Source organism: Papio anubis, chromosome 5 (genome assembly GCF_008728515.1).
Source record: "Papio anubis isolate 15944 chromosome 5, Panubis1.0, whole genome shotgun sequence".
Lineage (NCBI taxonomy): Eukaryota > Metazoa > Chordata > Mammalia > Primates > Cercopithecidae > Papio > Papio anubis.
Genome location: NC_044980.1, coordinates 124,264,840 through 124,287,875, shown reverse-complemented (window position 1 = coordinate 124,287,875; position 23,036 = coordinate 124,264,840). Strand labels below are relative to the sequence as shown.

The 23,036-nt window shown below is 37.3% G+C and overlaps 1 protein-coding gene across 16 annotated transcripts in view; it reads left to right on the top strand.

Annotated features, from left to right (window-relative positions):
* The window catches only part of RAPGEF6 (Rap guanine nucleotide exchange factor 6), a 211,261-nt gene that overhangs the window by 148,444 nt on the left and 39,781 nt on the right, over window positions 1-23,036 (top strand). For 11 of the 16 annotated variants that reach the window (XM_031666770.1, XM_031666773.1, XM_031666774.1 and 8 more), the window contains 4 exons: window positions 5,862-6,102; window positions 13,181-13,338; window positions 16,095-16,109; window positions 21,278-21,518. In XM_031666770.1, coding sequence (XP_031522630.1) covers window positions 5,862-6,102; window positions 13,181-13,338; window positions 16,095-16,109; window positions 21,278-21,518 — 655 coding nt within the window. The remainder of the gene's footprint in view (window positions 1-5,861; window positions 6,103-13,180; window positions 13,339-16,094; window positions 16,110-21,277; window positions 21,519-23,036) is intronic. The other 5 variants (XM_031666769.1, XM_031666776.1, XM_021940196.2 and 2 more) reach the window with 1 other exon arrangement.

Here is a 23,036-nt window from a genome sequence, read left to right as displayed (position 1 = left end):
CTGACCCACACCTCATATTTAGATTAAGCAAATACACCCAGAGAAGAAAACAGCTGGCATTCTCAGTTTACTCTCTTCCTATTCTGGAATTTTAATTAATCTATTCCTCTTGGCTTCCTCAGCTTTCTAATATCTTTAAAAATCCCACTTCTAGGCCGGGTGCGGTGGCTCATGCCTGTAATCCCAGCACTTTGGGAGGCCAAGGCGGGCGGATCACAAGGTCAGGAGATCGAGACCATCCTGGCTAACACGCTGAAACCCCGTCTCTACTAAAAAATACAAAAAATTAGCCGGGCGTGGTGGTGGGCGCCTGTAGTATCAGCTACTTAGGAGGCTGAGGCAGGAGAATGATGTGAACCCAGGAGGCAGAGCTTGCAGTGAGCCGAGATCGCGCCACTGCACTCCAGCCTGGTGACAGAGCGAGACTCTGTCTCAAAAAATAATAATAAAATAAAAATCCCACTTCTAGCCAAGCATGGTGGCTCATGCCTGTAATTCTAGCACTTTAGGAGGCTGAGGCGGGAGGATCACTTGAGGCTAGGAGTTCCTAGACCAGCCTGGGCAACATAGTGAGACCTGGTCTCTGCACAACACTAAAATTTAGCTGGGCATGGTAGCGTGCACCTGTAGTCCCAGCTACTTGGGAGGCTGAGGCAGGAAGATCACTTGAGCCCAGGAATTCAAGACTATAATGAGCTGTGATTGTGTCCCTGCATTCCAGCCTGGGCAACAGAGTGAGACTCTGTCTCTAAATCCCAAAATCCCATTTCTCAGATAACTTGTCTTTTTAAGTTTTAATAAAAGTAATACGTGCATGTATTTTGAAAACTAAAATACTAAAAATAGATATACAGTGGAACCATACTGTGTACAATATTCTGTGCCATTTCACATTGGTCATACAGACCTACTTGTTACATAATTTTTATTATTACATAGAATTCTATTATCACCATAATCTGTTGAGTTAATGTCATATTGCTAGATATTTTAGATTGTTTATAGCTTTTGCTATTAACAGAGATATAATAAAAATTCTTTGTACTTTTATGCTCATATAATCCATCTATATGATAAATTTCTCAAAGTGGAATTACTTTTGACAGACACTACAGGGTTTTACTTTCTGAAAGTTTTATTACAATCTATGCTTCATTCATCAGTGTATAAGAGTGTCTTGGCCGGGTGCAGTGGCCCACGCCTGTAATCCCAGCACTTTGGGAGGCCCAGGCGGGCAGATCACAAGGTCAAGAGATCGAGACCATCCTGGCTAACCCTGTCTTTACTAAAAATACAAAAATTAGCTGGGCGTGGTGGCGGGCACCTGTAGTCCCAGCTACTCGGGAGGCTGAGGCAGGAGAATCGCTTGAACCTGGGAGGTGGAGGTTGCAGTGAGCCGAGATCACACCACTGCACTCCAGCCTGGCAACAGAGCAGGACTCTGTGTCAGAAAAAAAGCCTCTGCCATGGGTATAATCAGCCTTTTAAATTTCGATATACGTTATTTAATAACAAGTAAGGTTGAGCACCTTTTTTGTGTGTTTTGGCATTTATTTTCTATAAAGTCTTTTTTTTTTTGAGATGGAGTCTCGCTCTGTCGCCCAGGCTGGAGTGCAGTGGCACAATCTCCACTCACTGCAAGCTCCGCCTCCCAGGTTCACACCATTCTCCTGCCTCAGCCTCCTGAGTAGCTGGGACTACAGGTGCCCACCACCACACCCTGCTAATTTTTTGTATTGTTTAATAGATACGGGGTTTCACCGTGATGGCCAGGATGATCTCAATGTCCTGACTTCGTGATCCACCCACCTCGGCCTCCCAAAGTGCTGGGATTACAGGCGTGGGCCACTGCACCCGGCCAAGACACTCTTTTTTTTTTCAACTCTTTTTAAAGAGTTGAAAGTATTTTCCGCAAGTGGTTTGTGTTTTGACTTTTATTCCTTGTGTTTGTGAACTCATATACATGTATGTAAGAAGAGAGACATTTTTAGTTTTTATGTAGTCAAATTTAAGCTTTTATAGATTCTTTCGCACTTTTACTTTTGGTTTATGTACAATGTCTGATACTGCTGTTTAATAGCATTGTAACTATGTGTGCTCGTTATCCTTTCATTTTTGTCCCTATTTTTTAAAATTTAACACAATCGTTTCTCTTCTTTAAAACAAACTACAAGCTCCACACATTTTTACTTATAATTACATACTCAGGTCCAGTGGAGAAATTTAACAGTTTTTGTTTTTTTTTTTTTTTTTTTTTTGAGGCAGAGTCGTCTTGCTCTGTTGTCCAGATTGGAGTGCAGTGGCTCAACCTCGGCTCACTGCAACCTCCGCCTCCCAGGTTCAAGCGATTCTCCTGTCTCAGCCTCTGGAGTAGCTGGGATTGCAGCCATCTGCCACCATTCCCAGCTAATTTTTGTATTTTTAGTAGAGGTGGAGTTTCACCATGTTGACCAAGCTGGTCCCGAACTCCTGACCTCCAGTGATCCGCCCTCCTCAGCCTCCCAAAGTGCTGGGATTACAGGCATGAGTCACCACACCCAGCCAAATTTAACAATTTTTAAAAATAATTCAGTTACCTTATATACACACTACTAAGGAAATCTGCCCTCTCAAAGTTTTCCTGTTGCTCCAACAGAAAATTTGAATACTTCAGCGTAGTATTATCTGGCCTCATCGCTACCTTGTTCTCTAGTCATTTTCATTTTCTTGAACTTCCCTTCTACCACAGGGACTTTGAACTTGAGATTTTCTCTACCTAGGATTACTCATCCTTCTTCTTTGCCTAGTTAAAATCTCATCTTTTTGATTTCTTTTTCCAAGGTGACTGACTTGCTTAAGGAAGATTGCCCTTTCCTGCTCTTTTAAGTAGTTCCTCTGGTTATGTTTTATGTGTCTTAGACTGACTGTAAGTTCCACAACAGGAGTATTATACAAACATCAAGTGAAGTACCTGACCTATATTTATAGGTTAATATTTTTTGAATGAATGAATGTCTGAATTTTAGATTTAAAAAGTATTGGCCGGTCATGGTGGCTCACCCCTATAATCCCATCACTTTGGGAGGGCGAGCCAGAAGGATTGTTTGAGCCGAGGAGTTCAAGACTAGCCTAGGAAACATAGTGAGACCACATCTCTACAAAAATAGAAAAAATGAGCTGAGCGCAGTAGCACATGCCTGTAGTCCCAGCTACCCAGGAGGCAAAAGTGGGAGGATCACATGAGCCCATAAAGTCAAGGCTGCAGTGAGCTGTGATCTCCAGCCTGGATGACAGAGTGACACCAGACCCTGTTTCCAAAAAATACATATATAAATGTACATATATACATATGTGTGCGTGTGTGTGTATATATGTTATTACCATATGGCTTAAAATAACGTGAAATTTTAAAAATATTTTACTTCATTTTAATCATGCAGACTGTATGGAAGGTAACTTCTAAAAAGTCTCCATCATTTTGAAAGCAGAAAAATGTGCTTTTCATAAACTTGCACTGTGCTTTGGTAATGTGATATCGTCCTTCTGTTGAAACCCTCAAATCAGTCCAGATTTTACAAGTGAATACCAAGTTGTAAATGTTTTAATCCATTCTTAAGGCTTTATCCATTTCTGTCTTACTTGTAAGTTCTTTAATTTCATGGGAAACTCTTGCTTTTCTTTTCTGTTGTTCTCCAGAAAAAATCTCTGTGATTGGATTTTTCAGTGGGCATGTTTACATAATTTATAGCTTAAAAAATAAAAAAAGGTGCCGCATATACTGCTCAAAGCTATATCTAATGATAAGCTGAGTGTTTGCTTCCACAGCTCATGCAGCTGAAGACATTTAACTCTATTCTAAGAATACACAACCACTATTTCTCTGTAATTCAGACTTCCTCAGTGCCATGACTCATGGCTGCTAGATATTTACCTTATACAGATTTATCTTTGCTTTATCCCAAGGAGATGTAGCCATCCTCACAAGGCAAAAATTTGGTGTAGGCAAATAGATTGCTAAAAAAGTAATTTCCCAAATGTACCTGCACCCTCATTAAGGATGAAGTAATTTACCAGACTTAGTTAGACTTGATAGATATCTGAGGCCAGGCACGGTGGCTTATGCCTGTAATCCCAGCACTTTGGAAGGCTGAAACAGGCAGATCTCTTGAGCCTAGAAGTTCGAGGTCATCCTAGGCAACATGTCAAAACCCCATCTCTACAAAAAAATACAAAAATTAACCTGGCATGGTGGCACACTCCTGTAATCCCAGCTGCTCAAGAGGCTGAGGTTGGAGGATCACCTGAGCCCAGGAAGGCCAAGGATGCAGTGAGCTGTGATCATGCCACTGAACTCCAGCCTGGGCAACAGAGTGAGACCCTTTCTCAAAAAAAGGGAAAAAAAAAAAAAGGGCCAGGCATGGTGGCTGATGCCTGTAATCCCAGCACTTTGGGAGGCCGAGGCGGGCAGATCACCTGAGGTCAGGAGTTCGAGACCAGCCTGACCAACATGGAGAAACCCCATCTCTGCTAAAAATACAAAATTAGCCAGGTATGTTGGTGTCATGTCTGTAATCCCAGCTATTCGGGAGGCCAAGGCAGGAGAACCGCTTGAACCCAGGAGGCGAAGGTTGTGGTGAGCCGAGATTGTACCATTGCACTCCAGCCTGGACAACTAGAGCGAAACTCTGTCTCAAAAAGAAAAGAAAAAAAAAAAAAAGCAGTATCTAGGATATGATAGGTTGTTTACTTGTTTAGTTCAGACCACTGAAATGGATATTTTTTAGCAGCTTTACCGAATGACATAGCCTCATAAATGTGACCGTGAGGAATCGTTATATATTACCAAATTTAAATTACCAAAATTAGGCCGGGCATGGTGGCTTATGCCTGTAATCCCAGCATTTTGGGGGGCTGAAGTGGGTGAATCACCTGAGGTCAGATGTTCGAGACCAACCTGGCCAAGATGGGGAAACCCCACCTCTACTAAAAATACAAAAATTAGCCCGGTGTGGTGATACGTGCCTGTAATCCTAGCTACTCTGGAAGCTGAGGCAGTAGAATCGCTTGAACCCGGAAGGTGGAGGTTGCAGTGAGCTGAGATTGCGCCACTGTACTCCATCCTGGGCGACAGAGTGAGACTCTCAAAATCAATAAATCAATAAATAAACAAAATTACTGTTTTTTGGTAAAAGTAAAAATAAAGACCAACAAAGCTTTTCTCATCTAAATTTTACATCTGAACCTGACTATAGTAGTGAGGTCTCATCTCAAGTGACATATGTAGTTATCCCTCGGTATATGCATAGGGTTGTTTACAGGACCTCCACCCCATGTATACCAAAATTTGTGCATATTCCAGACTCTCAGTTGGTTCTTCAGAGCCATACACAGGTTTTTGCATCCCAAGAATACTGTATTTTCAATCCATGTTTGGTTGAAAAAAATCCAAGTATAAATGGACCCACATAGTTCAAACTGATGTTGTTCAAGGGTCAGCTGTATTATAAGGAATAACATACAATAGAACCTAAATATCTGTTTCTATAAAATTAGTTGATTAGTGTTATATTACTTACTACCTCAATAGGAATCTGTTTTTTTCAAACCTGCCTGTAGTCTGCCCTCTTCCTTTCCCTTCCCCCCCACTGACTTTCCTTGTATTAGTGTTGGGCAACATCAGAAGTATAATCAGGTATAAAAACTAAAGAAAGAAGTAGATATAGCTGCTAAAGGACGGGTAAATACTTGACAATGTTTAGTTGAATGAGACTGCAAAAGTTCAAATAATGGAAAATCACTGTATTTATCCTTAAAATTTGTTGTTGGTGTAAAAATTTTCTAAAGAGAAGAAAAGAAATGACACATTTGTTTTATTTCCACAGTGTTCAAAGAGTTACTTTTTAGGACTGAACAAGAGAAATCTGGTGTTCCTCATATTCCCAAAATTGCTGAAAAAAAAAGTAATCGCCATTCTATCCAGCATGTGCCAGGAGATATTGAACAGACATCACAGGAGAAAGGAAGTAAGAAAGTTAAAGCAAATACTGTTTCAGGTGGAAGAAACAAAATCAGGAAGATTTTGGATAAAACACGATTTAGTATCTTGCCTCCAAAGCTATTTAGGTAGGTAATGCCAATCTTAGCCATGCAGGAATTTTCATCTTCACTATAAAGTTTTTATTTGGGGTGGGGGGAGACGGGTAAGTTTTGCTTTAACTAGTGTATCATACAGTCTTCAAACAGTACTTAAATAAGAATACATTTGAACTTCTCCCTATCACTTTCATGAAGTTACAACTTTCAGATTATATAATAGCATTATTTTGAATTTTGGAAAAGACTGCTCATTTTATTTTGTGAAATCTATTTTTAAACATTTTTGGTCCAATTTTAGTCACCTGATCTGTACAGATTGTACACCTTAAATCTTGGGACTCATTCACCAGTTTTTGTTTTTGTTTTTTTTAAATCATTTTTCCTTTGCAGCACCATTTATTCCTTCTTGAATTCTAAAGTTGAACTTTTTAATCAGACCTATTTCTATTTCCAAAATGGGATATCACCAAAACTTAGTAATACTTGAAGATTTTAAATGTAAATTAAGGTCTGTAAAATACTGATGGAATTAGACCACTAAATTGTCATGATTGGGGGATGACTCTAGTATATATTACATTAGCAACTTCCTGAAGCAATTACCAAAGTTCTAATCAAGAGCAGTACAATACTTAGCACATACTAGGCACTCAGTTCATGTTTTTTGAATAAGTTAAGACAGTGAATAATCAGTGAACGAAATAAAGCAAGTTCAAAAAAATACATTAAAAGAAAATATTTATTTGCCTCCTGAAAGTTCCTGGTAATTTGCCAGATGATAGTTATAGAAACAAAAAGAGATAGTCCTTAACTCTGAGAAATTCACATCAGGAACCCTTATTCTCCACACATTTATTATATCCTAAGCCAGAGACAGGAAGATAAATAGATCAAGGTTCTTATCCTCCAAGAGTTGATAATCTAAGCAAATTGCAAAGTTCTCACATTATAGGTTAATAAGTAGAGGCAGGAACAGACTTGTTAGGTTTGAATAGATTGTGTTTCTGTGTATATAACTAGAGCCGGAGCAAGAGAAGTAGGTTATGAGGGACCTTGAATATTATGCTAAAGATAATAGACTTCATTGTGTCATGACTGGGAGCCGTAAGAAGACATGTGATTTGATAAAATTTGTTCTTTTAGGAAGACCTCTCTGATGGCCGTGTTAGTGATTTGGGGTTGTGGATACAGCACAATATAGCAGTGATAGCAGAGTTAACAATTGGGAGGCAACTTGGAATTGTGTCAGCTCTCATCTTTAGTGATACTATTTTTAAATATTTTTTCAATAATTAAAACATCTCAGAGATTTTCTAGCCAGAAATGCTCATCTTCCTGAGTTCTTATTTCCAGCCAGGGAAACACATTTGCTCTTCATTTAATTTGAAACTCAGAGGATTAAAATACCCTGAACTTTTTCTAAAAGTTCATTAGTCATTCTATCCTTGAGGTCAAGTGGCTTATAGAAATCATTACTTTAAAATACGAAAATTTTTGAATGTTGAGTGTACTGTAGCGAACACTATAAGAAAATGCATGGTCTCACAAATGGGGATTGAGTAAGGAGAATGTTAGAGGAGCCAGCCTACACTGAAGAGGTCGGGGACAGGTGGGGATGACTGGAAGTCACTGTGGAAAAGGGACAAAACCGAGGATCCAGAAGGCAGAAAAGAATGCATGAAGAGAATTCCTCAGGGGTTAATGCCCTGAGTTCCACTTCTAGAAACCTTAATGGGTTTTGTCTGGAATACATCTTTCTCCCGTTAACTGTGTCTCATTTTGACCAGTGACACAGTTGTGACATGTATCATCCAAAGACAGATAACACTATAATTATAACTGTCTTCAACTTGTTACTATCACATTCTAACCAGCTGTACTCAAGTTTTAGGCAGCTAAATCAGTATCTCAACTCCGTATTATCCTTTGGTGACAGGTGTGGGAATTAGTTACTATACCTGAATTCTGTCTTTGGTTGCAGCAAGAGGTGTAGAACTGAGGTCGCCAGGAACAGTCAGTTGAATATTTTCAAGCATTATAACTTTATATTGGTACCCAAAAAAGAGGACTATCTGGTAAAAATAGTTTTACTTAAACTCAGAAGGGATTATTGGATGTCTTGCTTTGTGTCAACAAGAAAACGCTTGGTTATGAATATAAATATGAATAAAATGCTGCACTGCAGAAGTTTATATTAACCTGTCTGTCCCTTCCAAACACGTTTCCAAGGAGTAAAATGCAAAGTATTTCAGCCACATAAATACAGAAAAAATAGGTTATCTTGGAAGTCAAAGGTTTCTGGAGGCTGTTTTGTTGGGAGAGCTGTCTTACCTTTCAGACTGGCCATTTTGCATTTTTGAGAATGTATCTTATATTTATTGACAGTCAGTTGAAGTGAATTCAGACAATTCCTTCTGCTACACAAAAGTATACTATCCTTTATATATAAAGAGCTCTCAGAAATCAAATAGGAAAAAAAAATCACTAAAACTTCAATGGAAAAATAGGCAGAAAACATGACTCAGATGGTCTGTATTGATACTGATCCAGGATATACAGTTTAATCCTGGATACCGTTTGTTTAGTCACAGACTGACAAAAAGAATGGTCAGGGACAGAATTGATAATGTAATAAGTTTATAAAAGTTTAAACTGGTGTGCTAATATAAAGTGATGCCTTTTTATTAAAAGCTTTAAAAGTGGCAAAATTCTGGCTGGACACAGTATCTCACACCTGTTATCCCAGCACTTTGGGAGGCTGAGATGGAGGGATCACTTGAGGCCAGGAGATTGAGACCAGCCTGACCAACATTGTGAAAGTCCATCTCTACCAAAAAATACAAAAAACTAGCTGGACATAGTGGCGCACACTTGTAATCCCAGCTGCTTGGGAGGCTGAGGCAAGAGAACTACAAAAATTAGCTGGGCGTGGTGTGGCACATGCCTGTAATCCCAGCTACTCGGGAGGCTGTGGCAGGGAAATCACTTGAACCCGGGGAGGTGGAGGTTGTGGCAAGCCAAGATCATGCCACTGCACTTAAGCCTGGGCGATAGAGTGAAACTCCAACTGAAAAATAAAAATAAAAATAAATACATAAATACATAAGTAAATTTTAATTTTAGTAGAGACAGGGTTTCACCGTGTTGGCCAGGCTGTTCTGGAACTCCTGACCTCAAGTGATCCACCTGCCTTAGCCTCCCAGAGTGCTGGGATTACAGGTTTGAGCCACCGCACCTGGCCAGTAAATATTTTTAAATGACAAAATTCTTTGATTCAGTAGTTCTGTTTCTAATAGTAATTAGATGAAGATTTATATATAGATGCTATAAGTTGTTTTATCTATACTAAAACAAAATTGGAACACCCTAAATGTCCAACTGCAAGGATTGGTTAAATAAATTGTACTATACATCAGAAAAATGACTAGAAGGAAAACTATCATAATGTTGATTGTGGTTTTTGGAAGGCATGGTTTCATAGGTAATTTTTCCCTTCTGTGCTTTCTTTTTGTGTTTTACAAGTTTTCTTCTTGAACATTTGTTATTTTTTTATTGAAAAAAATGTTTAATGAGTTCAGTTTCACAATTTCTGAGCATCTCCTCTGTGCCAGACCTCTTTGGAAGAGGCACCAAGAACGGAAACTTGTTCTCTACCTTTAGCAGCACTCAATTCTGTAAGAGTAGAGGATGAGTTGTCACAGAAAAGAAAGAATGTAAGGAAAGAACAAATACTTGAGATAAGAATAGATAATTCCAAAATCCCAAAGAAATCATGATATAATTTTAAAAGAATGTTCCTAAAAATTAAAGTGAAAAATGTTACTAGTTTGAATTACATCTGTAAGTTAAGACAGAAGTATGGTTTTTATTGACCTAAGAATTCTTCACATTTCAGGAAATCTGTTTTTCTTTTTTAAAATCACGCAGCTTTTATTTTGTTTTTAAAATCACAGTTGCCTAAGTAACATCTCTGTATTATTCATTGTAACAATCCCCAAAATAAACTGCCTTGCTTGCTTAACAGGAATTGTATTTTTCCTCCCCATTTCTTGTCAACATATTTTTTGTTTGCTTTTTAAATATTGGGATTCTTTTTTATTTACATATTGCTGATATTTATGTGGCCTTTTTAGTTTCATAATATGAAACCAAGTACTTTTATCCTAAGTAAATTTAGTGTTGGGGAAGTATTGAGAAATTTTTTTAAACAATTTTGCTTCTGTTATTGCATCACCTTCTCAGGAGACTGTTTTGGTAAGAATGATACAATTACTTGCCAAATGGGCTTTATCAACTCAGCTTTCAAATAAGCATGGAAATTTTGCCAACTAAATACTGTTTCATTCATGGCATAGCATGGATTGTACATAGCAGTATAGTTTTCATTTATGCACCTCACACTTTAATTACTACAGTTTTGTAACCAGCTTTACGTATTTATAGCTACACAATATTGTCTCTATTGAGCATTCAAAAGCAGAAGCGATGTTAAATAGCATCAGTAAGAGATACAAGGACTTTTTGTATTTTCTTTTTTTTTTTTTTTTTTTTTTTTGAGACGGAGTCTCGCTCTGTCACCCAGGCTGGAGTACAGTGGCCGGATCTCAGCTCGCTGCAAGCTCTGTCTCCCAGGTTTATGCCATTCTCCTGCCTCAGCCTCCCGAGTAGCTGGGACTACAGGCGCCCGCCACCTCACCCGGCTAGTTTTTTTGCATTTTTAGTAGAGACGGGGTTTCACCGTGTTAGCCAGGATGGTCTCGATCTCCTGACCTCGTGATCCGCCCGTCTCGGCCTCCCAAAGTGCTGGGATTACAGGCTTGAGCCACCGCGCCCGGCCACTTTTTGTATTTTCTGTATGTCTTAGTCTATAGTGATTCCAGCTTGCTGCAGTCACTGATGCGGTTAATTCCCTTTAATAGAAAATTGTAACTTTTTAACGTTGCTAAAGTTGCTTCTACTTTATTAGTAGTAGGACTGGACAGCCTCTTGAATGGTTTGCTTCCTTGGATTGTTATCACACCCTCTGTGTCCAAAAATTGATGTGTTTGTTTTCAAAAGTCAATTAAAGAAAGACTTTAAAAAAAAAAATCTTTATTTTCTATATAATTTAAATACCTTTGAAAGTGCTTTTTCCTCTTATTTTCTCTTACCTAACCTTAGAACATTTAACTCTGATCTTTAGGAATGCAAACCAAATTATAAGGAGCCTATTTAGGGTAAATGCAAATGATTTATCAAATGAGATATCTCCTTTGCTTTATCTGTCAAATTCTCTCCCCAGGAAAGCACTTCTTGTTTCTATAGTACCTTTACTCGGACCTACCTCTACTTTTTAATATAAATTGAGTAAAATAAATAATTCTCCCTTCTGGGTTTGTACTATTCTTATTTTATTTAATTTAATTTATTATTATTATTATTATTTTTATTTTTTGATACGGAGTCTTGCTCTGTCGCCCAGGCTGGAGTGGAATGGCGTGATCTCAGCTCTCTACAACCTCCGCCTCCCGGGTTCAAGCGATTCTTCTGCCTCAGCCTCCCGAGTAGCTGGGATTACAGGCACGCGCCACCCCACTCCTGGCTAATTTTAGTATTTTTAGTAGAGATGGGGTTTCGCCATGTTGGCCAGGCTGGTCTTAAACTCCTGACTCAGGTGATTCACCCACTTCCGCCACCCAAAGTGCTGGGATTAAAGATGTGAGCCAACGTGCCCAGCCCTGTTCTCATTTTAATTTTTGTAAAAGTAAGTCCATTCTTAATTAAAGTCCTAATTTTTCAGTATTCCTGGAGGAGATAGTATTGCTCACATTTACAGATGAGAAAACCAAAGTTTAGAAAGAGAATGAAATTTGCCTGAAGTCAAGCAGCTAGTAGCTCAGGTCTGCCTGACATCAAAGCTTGCCCTTGAAACACTAATCTTTGCTTTCTTCCATGTCTCTTTGCTTTTCTCTGACTCTTCAGCTCTGTCATATCCTGGCCCTCTCTTTCATGTCTGACTATTAACAGTCCTTTAGCAGTTTAACAGTCTTAACTCTCCATCTTGCATAGTTTTCTAATCTACCTAAAATCCTATATTTTACATCTAACATAATTTAAATGTATTCCATAGTATTCATTTATAGTACTCTACCTTAATCTTTTTCATGATAATAGGTAAATATTCTGTGATACTTCTGTTTGTATGCATAGCAAGTACTAGGCAGAATACTGCATTTGATAAAATATAGACAAGAATTAATAGTAACAGAGCATTGGTTTTAACATAAGTACAACCCTTAGAAGTAGTTTTTGGTTATTGATGTTGATGGAAATTTTTTTCACTGCTATCTTACATTTTTGTAGGACTGCTTTGCTTAAAAGTAAGCTAAAATCTGGGGGTGTCTAAAACCTAAGTGACGGTGTTTGTTTCTTTGTTTTTATTTTTTCTCTTAGGTAGATTTAGAAGTTGTCTTTGTCACATTTCTAAAATATTTAAAAGGAAGAATATTTTGTTTGCTTAAATAATTAGACTTGAGAGATTAAATAAGAAATAATGTACCCTTAGAATGAACTTTAGAGACTGTAATTTTCATAATTCTATTTTTTTTCTGGTCCAGTGTTTAAAGACCACTCTTACTTTGTCACTTGACCTTGGCCCCATTATTATCTACTACCTGCCATATTTTTTGGTTCGAATGTAGATTCCCTCTTTTTCCTAGAGGATGACCGAGATTTTCTGGAGAAAGAGAACACCTTGCTATGGTGTGGCTGTGCATTTTTGGATACATATATTAGTGTCCACTAGAACTGGCAAATTTGAAGGGTTCCCTAAATACTCAGGTTCCATTTCTTCACCCAAACTGGGAGACACTAAATAAGACAATTTAATTAGGATATAGTAGAATTACTTAGATGTATAAGTTAGATTTTATTTTAATGTAATTGTTAAAAATTTTAGTGCCGTTTTTATCATTACAGTTGTCTTTTAAAAATTGCTGTAGTATTTCAATTGTTTAAATCACCTCTTTGGTTTGGTTCTGTTATGCCTTAGTGCACAGGGAACAGAAATGTTTACTGCTTAAGTACTCTCAAATACTTTAAAGTGATATGTGACATTCTTTTGAAGTGATGGAGGCCTAAGCCAATCACAAGATGACAGCATTGTGGGAACAAGGCACTGTAGGCATAGTCTGGCTATAATGCCCATCCCTGGAACACTCTCATCTAGCAGCCCTGATCTCCTGCAGCCTACCACCAGTATGTTGGATTTTTCCAATCCTTCAGGTAATTTTCATATGTGATTTTATATTGCCATATTGGTACCAAATGAACAACTAGATGGTTAAGCCTTGTGCAGCAAATACTAGAGTTACTTGCAGCCCTCTTAACTCTAAATTATGACTTGATGCAAAAAGCTAAAGGGAGATTGTCTTGTTCTGTTAATTTGAATGGTACATCCTCTAAAATGGAACAGAAATACATGAAAAAGAGACTACCTCTGGCCGGGCGCAGTGGCTTACGCCTGTAATCCCAGCACTTTAGGAGGCTGAGGCGGGCGGATCATGAGGTCAGTAGATTGAGACCATGCTGGCTAATACGGTGAAACACCATCTCTACTAAAAATTCAAAAAATTAGCCAGGCGTGATGGCAGGTGACTGTAGTCCCAGCTACTTGGGAGGCTGAGGCAGGAGAATGGTGTGAACCTGGGATGCAGAGCTTGCAGTGAGCCGAGATCGCGCCACTGCACTCCAGCCTGGGTGACAGAGTGAGACTCCGTCTCAAAAAAAAAAAAAAAAGGAGACTACCTCTAACCACAGAATTAGGTATCTTTTAGTAATCCTAATCTAAGCAGTAGAGTGAAAACAGAGACCCTTCTCAGCCAAGATATGTCTTACTCAGGGTGTGGGAAAGAATAAGGCAGATTATTTTAATCTAAGTGGCCTCACTTACCTTTTTCTGTCAGAAAAGTGTTCGTAATTTTCTAAAAGCAGATTTTTCCTCAAACACCTGAAGCTAAAGTTGTTGTATTTGTCATGTATTGTTATCAGAGCATTATAGCATAATTTTCATTGTTGTTTGGACGTTCAGTGTGGAATGTCAAGTTAATTTTTTTTTTGCATCTATTCATGTCTTGAGGCAAAAATTGTCACAATTATATAATCTAAAATTTTGTTACAAAGAAGAAAACCTTCAACTTTGAATAATTATATATCCATCACTTAAAGGATTTGAGATGGTTTTCAATACAAAGCACATACAGTTAAGCACTGTGAAACATATAATTGAGTCCAAGGAAAGGTGGGAGAAAAAAATGCTTCTACCAAAAGAAGCATAGTTCTGATTCACCTTCAGTTCTGACTCTAAAGTTCCTAGCAACTAGTGTAAAAAGGGAGGAAACTCAGTTCCATCTTGGTATTAGATGGAAATACAAGTGCCGTAGTAAAATTCATGTTTTATTATAGCAACTTCAGTAAAAACCTCAGGACATAACATAGTAACAGTTTAATGAAGGTCATTCTGCACATGGTTTCTTCCTTTGTATTTCAGTTGCCACTTAACCACTAGAGAGATTATTAAACCCAATAACATATTCTGACACATCACACTCTCTACATAGCTACCAGTGTTCTTTTTAGAACAAAGATTTAATGAGTCATTACTTTCCTAAGACATTTGTAGTGATTTTTATATTAGTGAAGTGTCATTCATGAGACAGAAAATACTCCAGTTATTTGATCCGAAGTTAATGTGAAGATTGTTACCAAGGTATAAAGTTAATTAAACTATTTACCGGAAAGGGTAAAGCAAGCACTAAGATATCACAGAGGTAAGAAAACTGCAAACTGGATTCAGTTCTTGGTACATAAAAGAAATGTCACCACCAGGGTGAAGAAGAAGTGTTGCTGACCTCGACCCCCTTTCTAGCCTCCCGTTCTGTCATTCTCTCTCCATTATTACTTCATCCCTCCTTCCTGAGTATGGCATGAACTTTCAGAATGCCCTTTCTTTGCCCGTGTTTGCCACCCATGGCCCTCTCCTTGCATGTCCAGTGAACCTTTTTATTTGTCAGTGCTGAACTCAAGTGTTACCTCATCTGGAAAACCGACCTCCTTCTGCCACAGAGTCAGTCTCCTATTGTTTGCTATGTGGCAGGATGGGAATTTATTTCTATGTCTCTGTGTGTGTGTTCTACAGCAGTGCTTATCACACTACATGGAATATCCAAAAATAAAGTGTTTTCACACTTCCAAAGCACAAATTAAATATATGCTTTCATAAGACAAGTATTAGGGATCTTATGATTTGTAGTTTTAATAGTTTATATGGCTGTATGTTTGCCATAGGTATTTGTAGGATGTGGGGCTGAGGGAATAAGGGATAGGGTTGTAGGAAGAGGCGAGAGAGAAGTTGGAGATTTAGCTGGGGGAACAAAGAGAAGAGGTTGAAATTACTATGTTTTAGAAACTAAGTCCCCATGGAGCTGAAATTCAGACCTCTAAAGAGAAGGTGTGTTACTCAACATGATTTCAGATTGATTACATAATTCTCTCCTTGAGAACATGTTAAAAAGACTAAAGATGAAGATGCCTTTTTAAAACCTGTTCAGAGAACATCTGATGTGTCTCAGTCTGCAGCATGTGCTTGTACCAGTAATGTGAACACATATATGATAGGTATTTAACTTGTATTTTTAAACCCCCAAATATGTAATTTTGTGAAAGGTTTTTTATCTAGTGATGGATATTATTTATGTTTGGATTGAAAAAAACATCAATTCCCAGTTAATTCCAAATTCAGCTTCTTATGTAATTTATACAACACAAAAATTTAAATGAGCCATGTACATCACATATGTATATTATAGGACATATGTAACAGCCAAGTTTGATTAATGTTTATCGGTCTTGAGCTTACCTATATTTATCCTGCATTTTCAAAGTTATTACTAGATCAGAATGAAAGTGGGGGCAAAGCTACAGAACTGTAAGTTTGTTTCTGATTGCTTACGTTGATTTTGCTTTATTTTTGCTGCATACAGCTGTTGGTTTTTATTGTAAGTATCTTAAAGACTATGGTATTCTGTTGCCCTTGTTTGTATGTATTATTTTGTTATTTTTTAAAAGTCCAATGATACAGAATTGAATGAAGTAGTAAGCAGAACTTTTCTTTCCACTTAGAAGGTAGCCAGTATTAACTGGCATGTATCCTTTTAGTCATTTTTTTAAATATATGTATGTTTTTATGTTTGGATAGAATCAGTATACATGCTATTCTGTAACTTCTGAAATGTTCTTTGGGATTTCTGACTCAATACAAGATGAGTCTTAAAAAAAATTAGGAGTGTGGCTAAAAGGAATTCAAAAAGGAATTTTTTTTTCTAGATCTGCATGTAGAACTTATAGCTTACTTCTTTTCACTTAATAGCACGAACCCTTATTTGATTTATTTCATATAGTAAACTTTTCTTCATTGGAAATTTCTTATTTTTATTAGTTTTTAATTATAAAGGAACACAATCATAGCTTTTAAAAAATTAAACTGCCAGGATAAGATAGAATATAAAAGTCACCACTCCCCTAGAATTTAGTTCTTAATTTACTTATAGATCCTTCCAGAAATTTCATTGCACATAAAATGTGTGTGCCATTGCTTGCACCCCATATGAGATGTTTTACTTTTCTTCCACTTAACTGTTTCACTTTAGCAATATACCTTTGAATACTTTTCTGTTTCAAGATGTGTTGTTCTACCACAAATTTTTAAACAGCTAACAATTTTTTTGACCAGTCCCTGTTAGTAGACACTTATAGTATTGCCTAATCTTTGTGTTCACGTATCTTTACCTGTTTTATGTATGCATTATTATATTTTGAGTTTTGAAAAACTATTTTGTGGGAATTTGTTGTCTTTCTCATTATATAAGTGCCTAAAAAATACGTGTTTTGCCCCTTGACCTGCAAAACTTAAAATGTTTACTATCTGGCTCTTTACAGAACAATTTTTTCAATCCTTAGTATACCACTACCCTTTGTTTTTTGTGTGGTGCTTTTCACTATATGAATTTTCTTCCTTACTTGATGTCTTGTCTGTCCTTGAGCTCACTTGAATGTAAGTAAATTCCCTGAGAGTAGAGGCTTTATGTATCTCACTTACCACTGTATCTTCATCACCTGGAACCCTGTTGACACATAACAGGCACTTCATAAATATTTATTCAGCAATTAACAATTTAAAGCAGAATGAAAAGTCAGTCTTTTTTTTTTTAAAGATCATCTTAAATACCTAAAAGTTCTCCCATTTTTAGTGTAATCTCAGAGTCAGTACATACATCCTTGAAGTATTCGTTTTTTAATTTTACTGCTATAAGATTTATAAGTTAGCTCTCTAGAAATTTCATCTATGGCTGAAAGTCTAGATATCTGAGGTTTCTATTAAATTTATTTACCTATTACATAAGATTTCTAAATATGAAATATGAATCTTGATCCTCCAAGATTTTTTTTTTTTTTTGACAGAGTCTCTCTCTGTCACCCAGGCTGGACTGCAATAGTGTGATCTCGGCTCACTGCAACCTCTACCTCCTGGGCTCAAGTGATCCTCCCACCTCAGACTCCCGAGTAGCTGGGCCTATAGGCACACACCACCACGCCCAGATAACGTTTGTAATTTTTGTGGAGGCGGGGCTTCCCCATGTTCCCCAGGCTGGTTTTGATCTCCTGGGCTCAAGTGGTCTGCTCACCTCAGCCCCCCAAAGTGCTAGCATTGTAAGCATGAACCACCGCCCCTGGCTTCCAAGATTCTTTTTAAATGTCTGTTTTGCTTTTAAAATTGTACTGTATTTTTGTGTGCATTTTAGCTTTGTGCCTAAAATTTGAAATGATTGGATCATTTTTTTCCCTTTTGATTCAACTTTATTGGAACATATTGACCATTCATCTAAGCGATTAACATTTGAGTGCTGCATGCCAAATATTGTACTTGGCATGTATGTTGTTTTCCTACTAACAAGAAACATGTTTGTAAAGAGTATTATATAATATATATGTAACAATTCTAAAATAGAGGTTTACACTGTCATTAATATTAACGCAGAGAAAGTTTTTCCTCTGATGGCTCTCCATCACTTTTCCAAGTTGACATTTGTTACCTTGGCAGTTTCATCAGAGTTTGGATTAAGGGATACCCTTTAGAGAATCCCATTTATGAATCTGTTCTAAAGGTATCCATTTGTGATACCTGAATCACTCTTATATGATCATGTAACAATTTGTCCTTCACATGGACAAATCACTTTAACAAAGTATGACTTTTTAACACTATGCAGCAAGATACACAATTGTGTGCTCCTTCCCAGAAGATGTTACAATATATTGGCAGCAAGGGAAGAGAACATGAAATGTGTACAAATTCCCACCCTGTCTTTGTGAATAAATTTCTCTGAAGAAAGTAATAAAAGGTATCAGACCATCTCCCCATTCCTCAAGGTCAGTCAGTACCACTGGCTAAGGCTCAGCCCCCAAAGATCTAGTAAAATGATTCAATTCTGAAGCCCAGGATGGCTGGGACCTACTTTTATGAAGAGAGTAGCAACAGTACAGGTAATAACAGTATATTGTTTGTTCCTTTTTCATGGACTTAAAAAGATAGTGGAAACCCATTTGTTTAGTATATTTCTCATGGCAAATTGAAATGTCCATTTGTTTGCAGTAATCTTCTAGCGCAGGGTAGAGAAGTTATTAGTCCGTTTTCACGCTGCTGATAAAGGTATACCCACGACTGGGCAATTTACAAAGGAAAGAGGTTTAATACACTTAACGGTTCCACGTGGCTGGGGAAGCCTCACAATCATGGCAGAAAGCAAGGAGGAGCAAGTCACATCTTGGATGACAACAGGCAAAGAGAGTTTGTGCAGGGGAACTCCTCTTTTTAAAACCATCAGATCTCGTGAGACTTATTCACTATTGTGAGAACAGCATGAGAAAGACTCGCCCCCATGATTCAGTTACCTCCCACTGGCTCCCTCCCATGACATGTGGGAATTGTGGGAGTTAACAATTCAAGATGAGATTTGGTTGGGGACACAGCCAAACCCTTTCAAGAAGTATCTCTGATTTTGGTGAATCTTGAAACAGTCCCACCTTGTAGGTTTAAAAACCTGATGATGTCAGCAGCCTACTAAGGATTGGCTCATCAGAATGAAATCTGAACAAGGTGCATGTGATAACTCAGATTTCTTAATACATTGAGGAAAGAGAGTTTGATGCATCCTTGTTACAGAAGGAACCTGAGTGGATGAAGTATTCTACTTTCAACTTGACAGGACCCAGAACATTCAACATATGTTGGCTAAGACCCCTTGTCCCTGGAATTATATTCATGTATATTCAGTTGAATCTTTCAGTCCTCAGAGCAAGTCTTTTTTTTTGGTCCTCAGTCTCAAGAGGACCAAAAAAAATATTTTATGAAAACATTTCCTGCCATATCTGTATCTGTTCCATTTCTCCCTTTTATACCAGGGATTATACCTCAGGACATTCTGAGATAAATTTGTAATTTTTTTTTTCCTCTAAAGGTTAACAATGTCCATGATGCTAAGAAGGTGATGCTGGACAAACTGTATAATTACTTGAGCCCCCAAAATCTTCCACCCTGCCCCCACTGCAGTCATCACACACATACAAAAAAGCCACAGTAATATATATTCCCTAATTTTTTTTCTCTTTTGAGACTGGGTCTTGCTCTGTTACTCAGAGTGGAGTGCAGTGGCATGATCTCAGTTCACTGCAGCTTCAACCTCCCAGGCTCAAGTGATTCTCCCACTTCTGCCTCCCGAGTAGCTGGACTACAAGAATGTGCCACCACAGCCAGCTAATTTTTAAAAAGTTTTTGTAGAGACAAAGCCTTGCTATATATCCAGGCTGGTCTCAAACTCCTGGGTTCAAGTGATCCTCCAGTCCTGGCTTCCCAAAGTCCTGGGATTATAGGTGTGAGTCATGCCCAGCCTGTATTCCTAATTTTTAAAAAAGGAAACTTTTGCAACAGTAATTTATTGTCATTGGGAAAATTTTTAGCATTTGTTCATGCTATAAAGTCACTTTTCACTTACATTTAATTATATTAAATATTAGCTTATCATGTTGAACATTGGTCCAGAGTTCTATAATGACAAAAAGAAATAAGATAGAACAAGGGGGGGTGGAATATTATTATTTACATGTGCTTATCATATAAACATTGTCTCAAATTTTTCTACTAAGAGCAGAAATTACAAGGGCAAAGACTAAGATTTCACCAGGTGAACATTTAAAATTTTCCTGTGTTAAAAATAAATAAAATATAGAAACTAAGCATTTTCCACTTCATAGTTGACTAAGTGTTGTTATCTACTACAGTACATTAGGAAAAAAACATAAAGGATGCCAAAAAGTATTTTTAAAAATGAATAATGGTTCATTAGACCATTATCAGTTACTCAGTCTTACCAGTAACCAAAGAAATGAAAAAATAATGGTATTATTTTTAGAGGGAGGAAAAGAATAGGGTTTATGAAATGAGAAAGCAAAACAAACATTAATACACAGTTTTTTTAAGGATGTGACCAAATTTGTTCCCTTACACTCTAGGATTATAAAATATTATAACCTCTGTGGAGAACAGTTTGGCAGTATATTTCAGAAACCTTAAAAATATGTATACCTTCTAACTCAGGAGTTCTGTTTTTGAGAATTTTCACTGAGGAAGTAATTAGATTGCCTGCAGAGGCTTACTTACTTTTGACAGGGGATAACAGGGCATATCATGTCATTTATAATAATAGAAAGTGGTAAGCAATCTAAATGTCATTAAGGGTTTGGATAATTGAAATATATAAAATATATATTATGGAGTACTATGTCTTCATTAAAAAGAGTTTTGTAGAAGCATATAATGACATTAAAATGTTTTATAAGCTATTAAATGAAAAAAATTCTGGCTTCCAAATCATATATATAGTATGAGCACAAGGTTTGTCTTTGGGTTTTTCTATCAGTGGTTTGTTAACTGAAAAAAAAAAAAATAGATATATTTATCAATAAATGCAACAGTGACTTCTGTTAATATTGTGAAATAGAAATGTATATTTTAGTGTTCAGAGGGATCATTGTGTTTCACATTGCTTTTTGAAGAGTTTAAAAGTAATTTTTAAATAAAATAATAAGGCATATCTTTCTATTTATGTAGATATTCCTGATCAAGTTATAAGAGTTTTCAAAGTGGATCAGCAAAGTTGCTACATTATCATCAGTAAAGACACTACAGCTAAAGAAGTAGTTTGTCATGCCGTTCATGAATTTGGTTTGACCGGTGCATCCGACACATACTCTCTCTGTGAAGTTTCTGTTACTCCTGAGGGTGTCATAAAACAGAGACGACTTCCAGATCAGTTCTCCAAATTAGCTGATAGAATTCAACTCAATGGAAGGTGAATAAGCTTATTAGTGGTTGTGCTTATTTGTAGATGTGCTTTTGACGATTTCCTGTTAAAACAGATGTTGTAAGTAGAAACATCATCATGTTTTAGTGCTGCTAAATTCACTCTAGAAGACAGCTTGATAAAATATCTTATCACTCCTGCTAAAATAAACTCTTAGAACCACTGATATAATCTAGTTCCTGTTTTTTATAGAGGAAACTGAATGATACAGATCTTCATATATATCTGAATGACTGTATTTTTAATGTGGCCGGTATGTACTTTGGCAAAAGAAGCCATGGTTTTCACAGTTCTTTTTCTAAGTAGTTTTCCTTTTATGAATATGCAGGAAAATTTAAAAATTTTTAAAATGTGTTCTGAAAATTATTTAATAAACTAGATTATTTCTGTAGTACATTTGTTCCTTACTCTGGTAATTTTCTCTGAGAATAATCTTTTTTTTTTTTTTTTTTTGAGATGGAGTCTCCCTCTGTCGCCCAGGCTGGAGTGCAGTGGCGTGATCTCAGCTCACTGCAACCTCCACCTCCCAGGTTCAAGCGGTTCTCCTGCCTCAGCCTTCTGAGTACCTGGGACTACAGGCACATGCCACCATGCCTGGCTAATTTTTGTGTTTTTAGTAGAGACGAGGTTTCACCATGTTGGCCAGGCTGGTCTCAAACTCCTTACCTCAAGTGATCTGCCTGCCTCGCCTCCCAAAGTGCTGGCATTACAAGCGTGATCCACTGCGCCCAACCGCTCTGAGAATAATCTTTTTGGTAACCCAGTTTCATATGTAGAACAAGATCCTTAGAAAGCTCACAGTGACTGCATGCCATGGTTGCTGTGAAATGAGAATGAGTTAACTCTGTTTTGCTGGCTATACGTAGTGGTTAAGAACATAGACCCTGGATTCATACTGCCCACATTCAAATCCCAGCTCTGGCTATGTGACCTTGAACAAGTTATGTAGCTTCTCTGCCTGAATTTCCTCATCCATAAAATGAGGATAATAATAATAGAATATACCTCATGGGAATGTTGTAAGGATTAAGTGAATTACTAAGTCTACCATACCTTATCAACATTATCACATATAGCGTAATGAGTTTCAACAGTATTTTTATGGCATTGTCTTAGGCGTATGAACAGTCTAAAAACAGAAAAAAGAGTTTCTTGACAGTAAAAAATAGATGGATAGATGGATACAAACTTAGGCTTAAATCAAGTTGGATTATTAGAAAAGAATGAAGTAAAAGCGTGTGATACATTACCTCTTTTCCTTAGTAACATCCCTGCACAAGATGTTTCCTGTCTCTTAGCTTTTAAGTGCTGTAGAATTGTTGATCTAAAGAGAAGAAAGCAAAATATAGTTCTTAATGTATGGTTACTGATCAGTGCTACTTGCTGGAATGAGGTTTTGTGTTTAACAAGGGAGAAACCATTAGTGGAAGTGTTTCCCCTCCTTTGTAGATTTCATTCTTCTTGCTTCACTTGGAAATTTATTTAAAAAGGAAATAAATGCAGTAA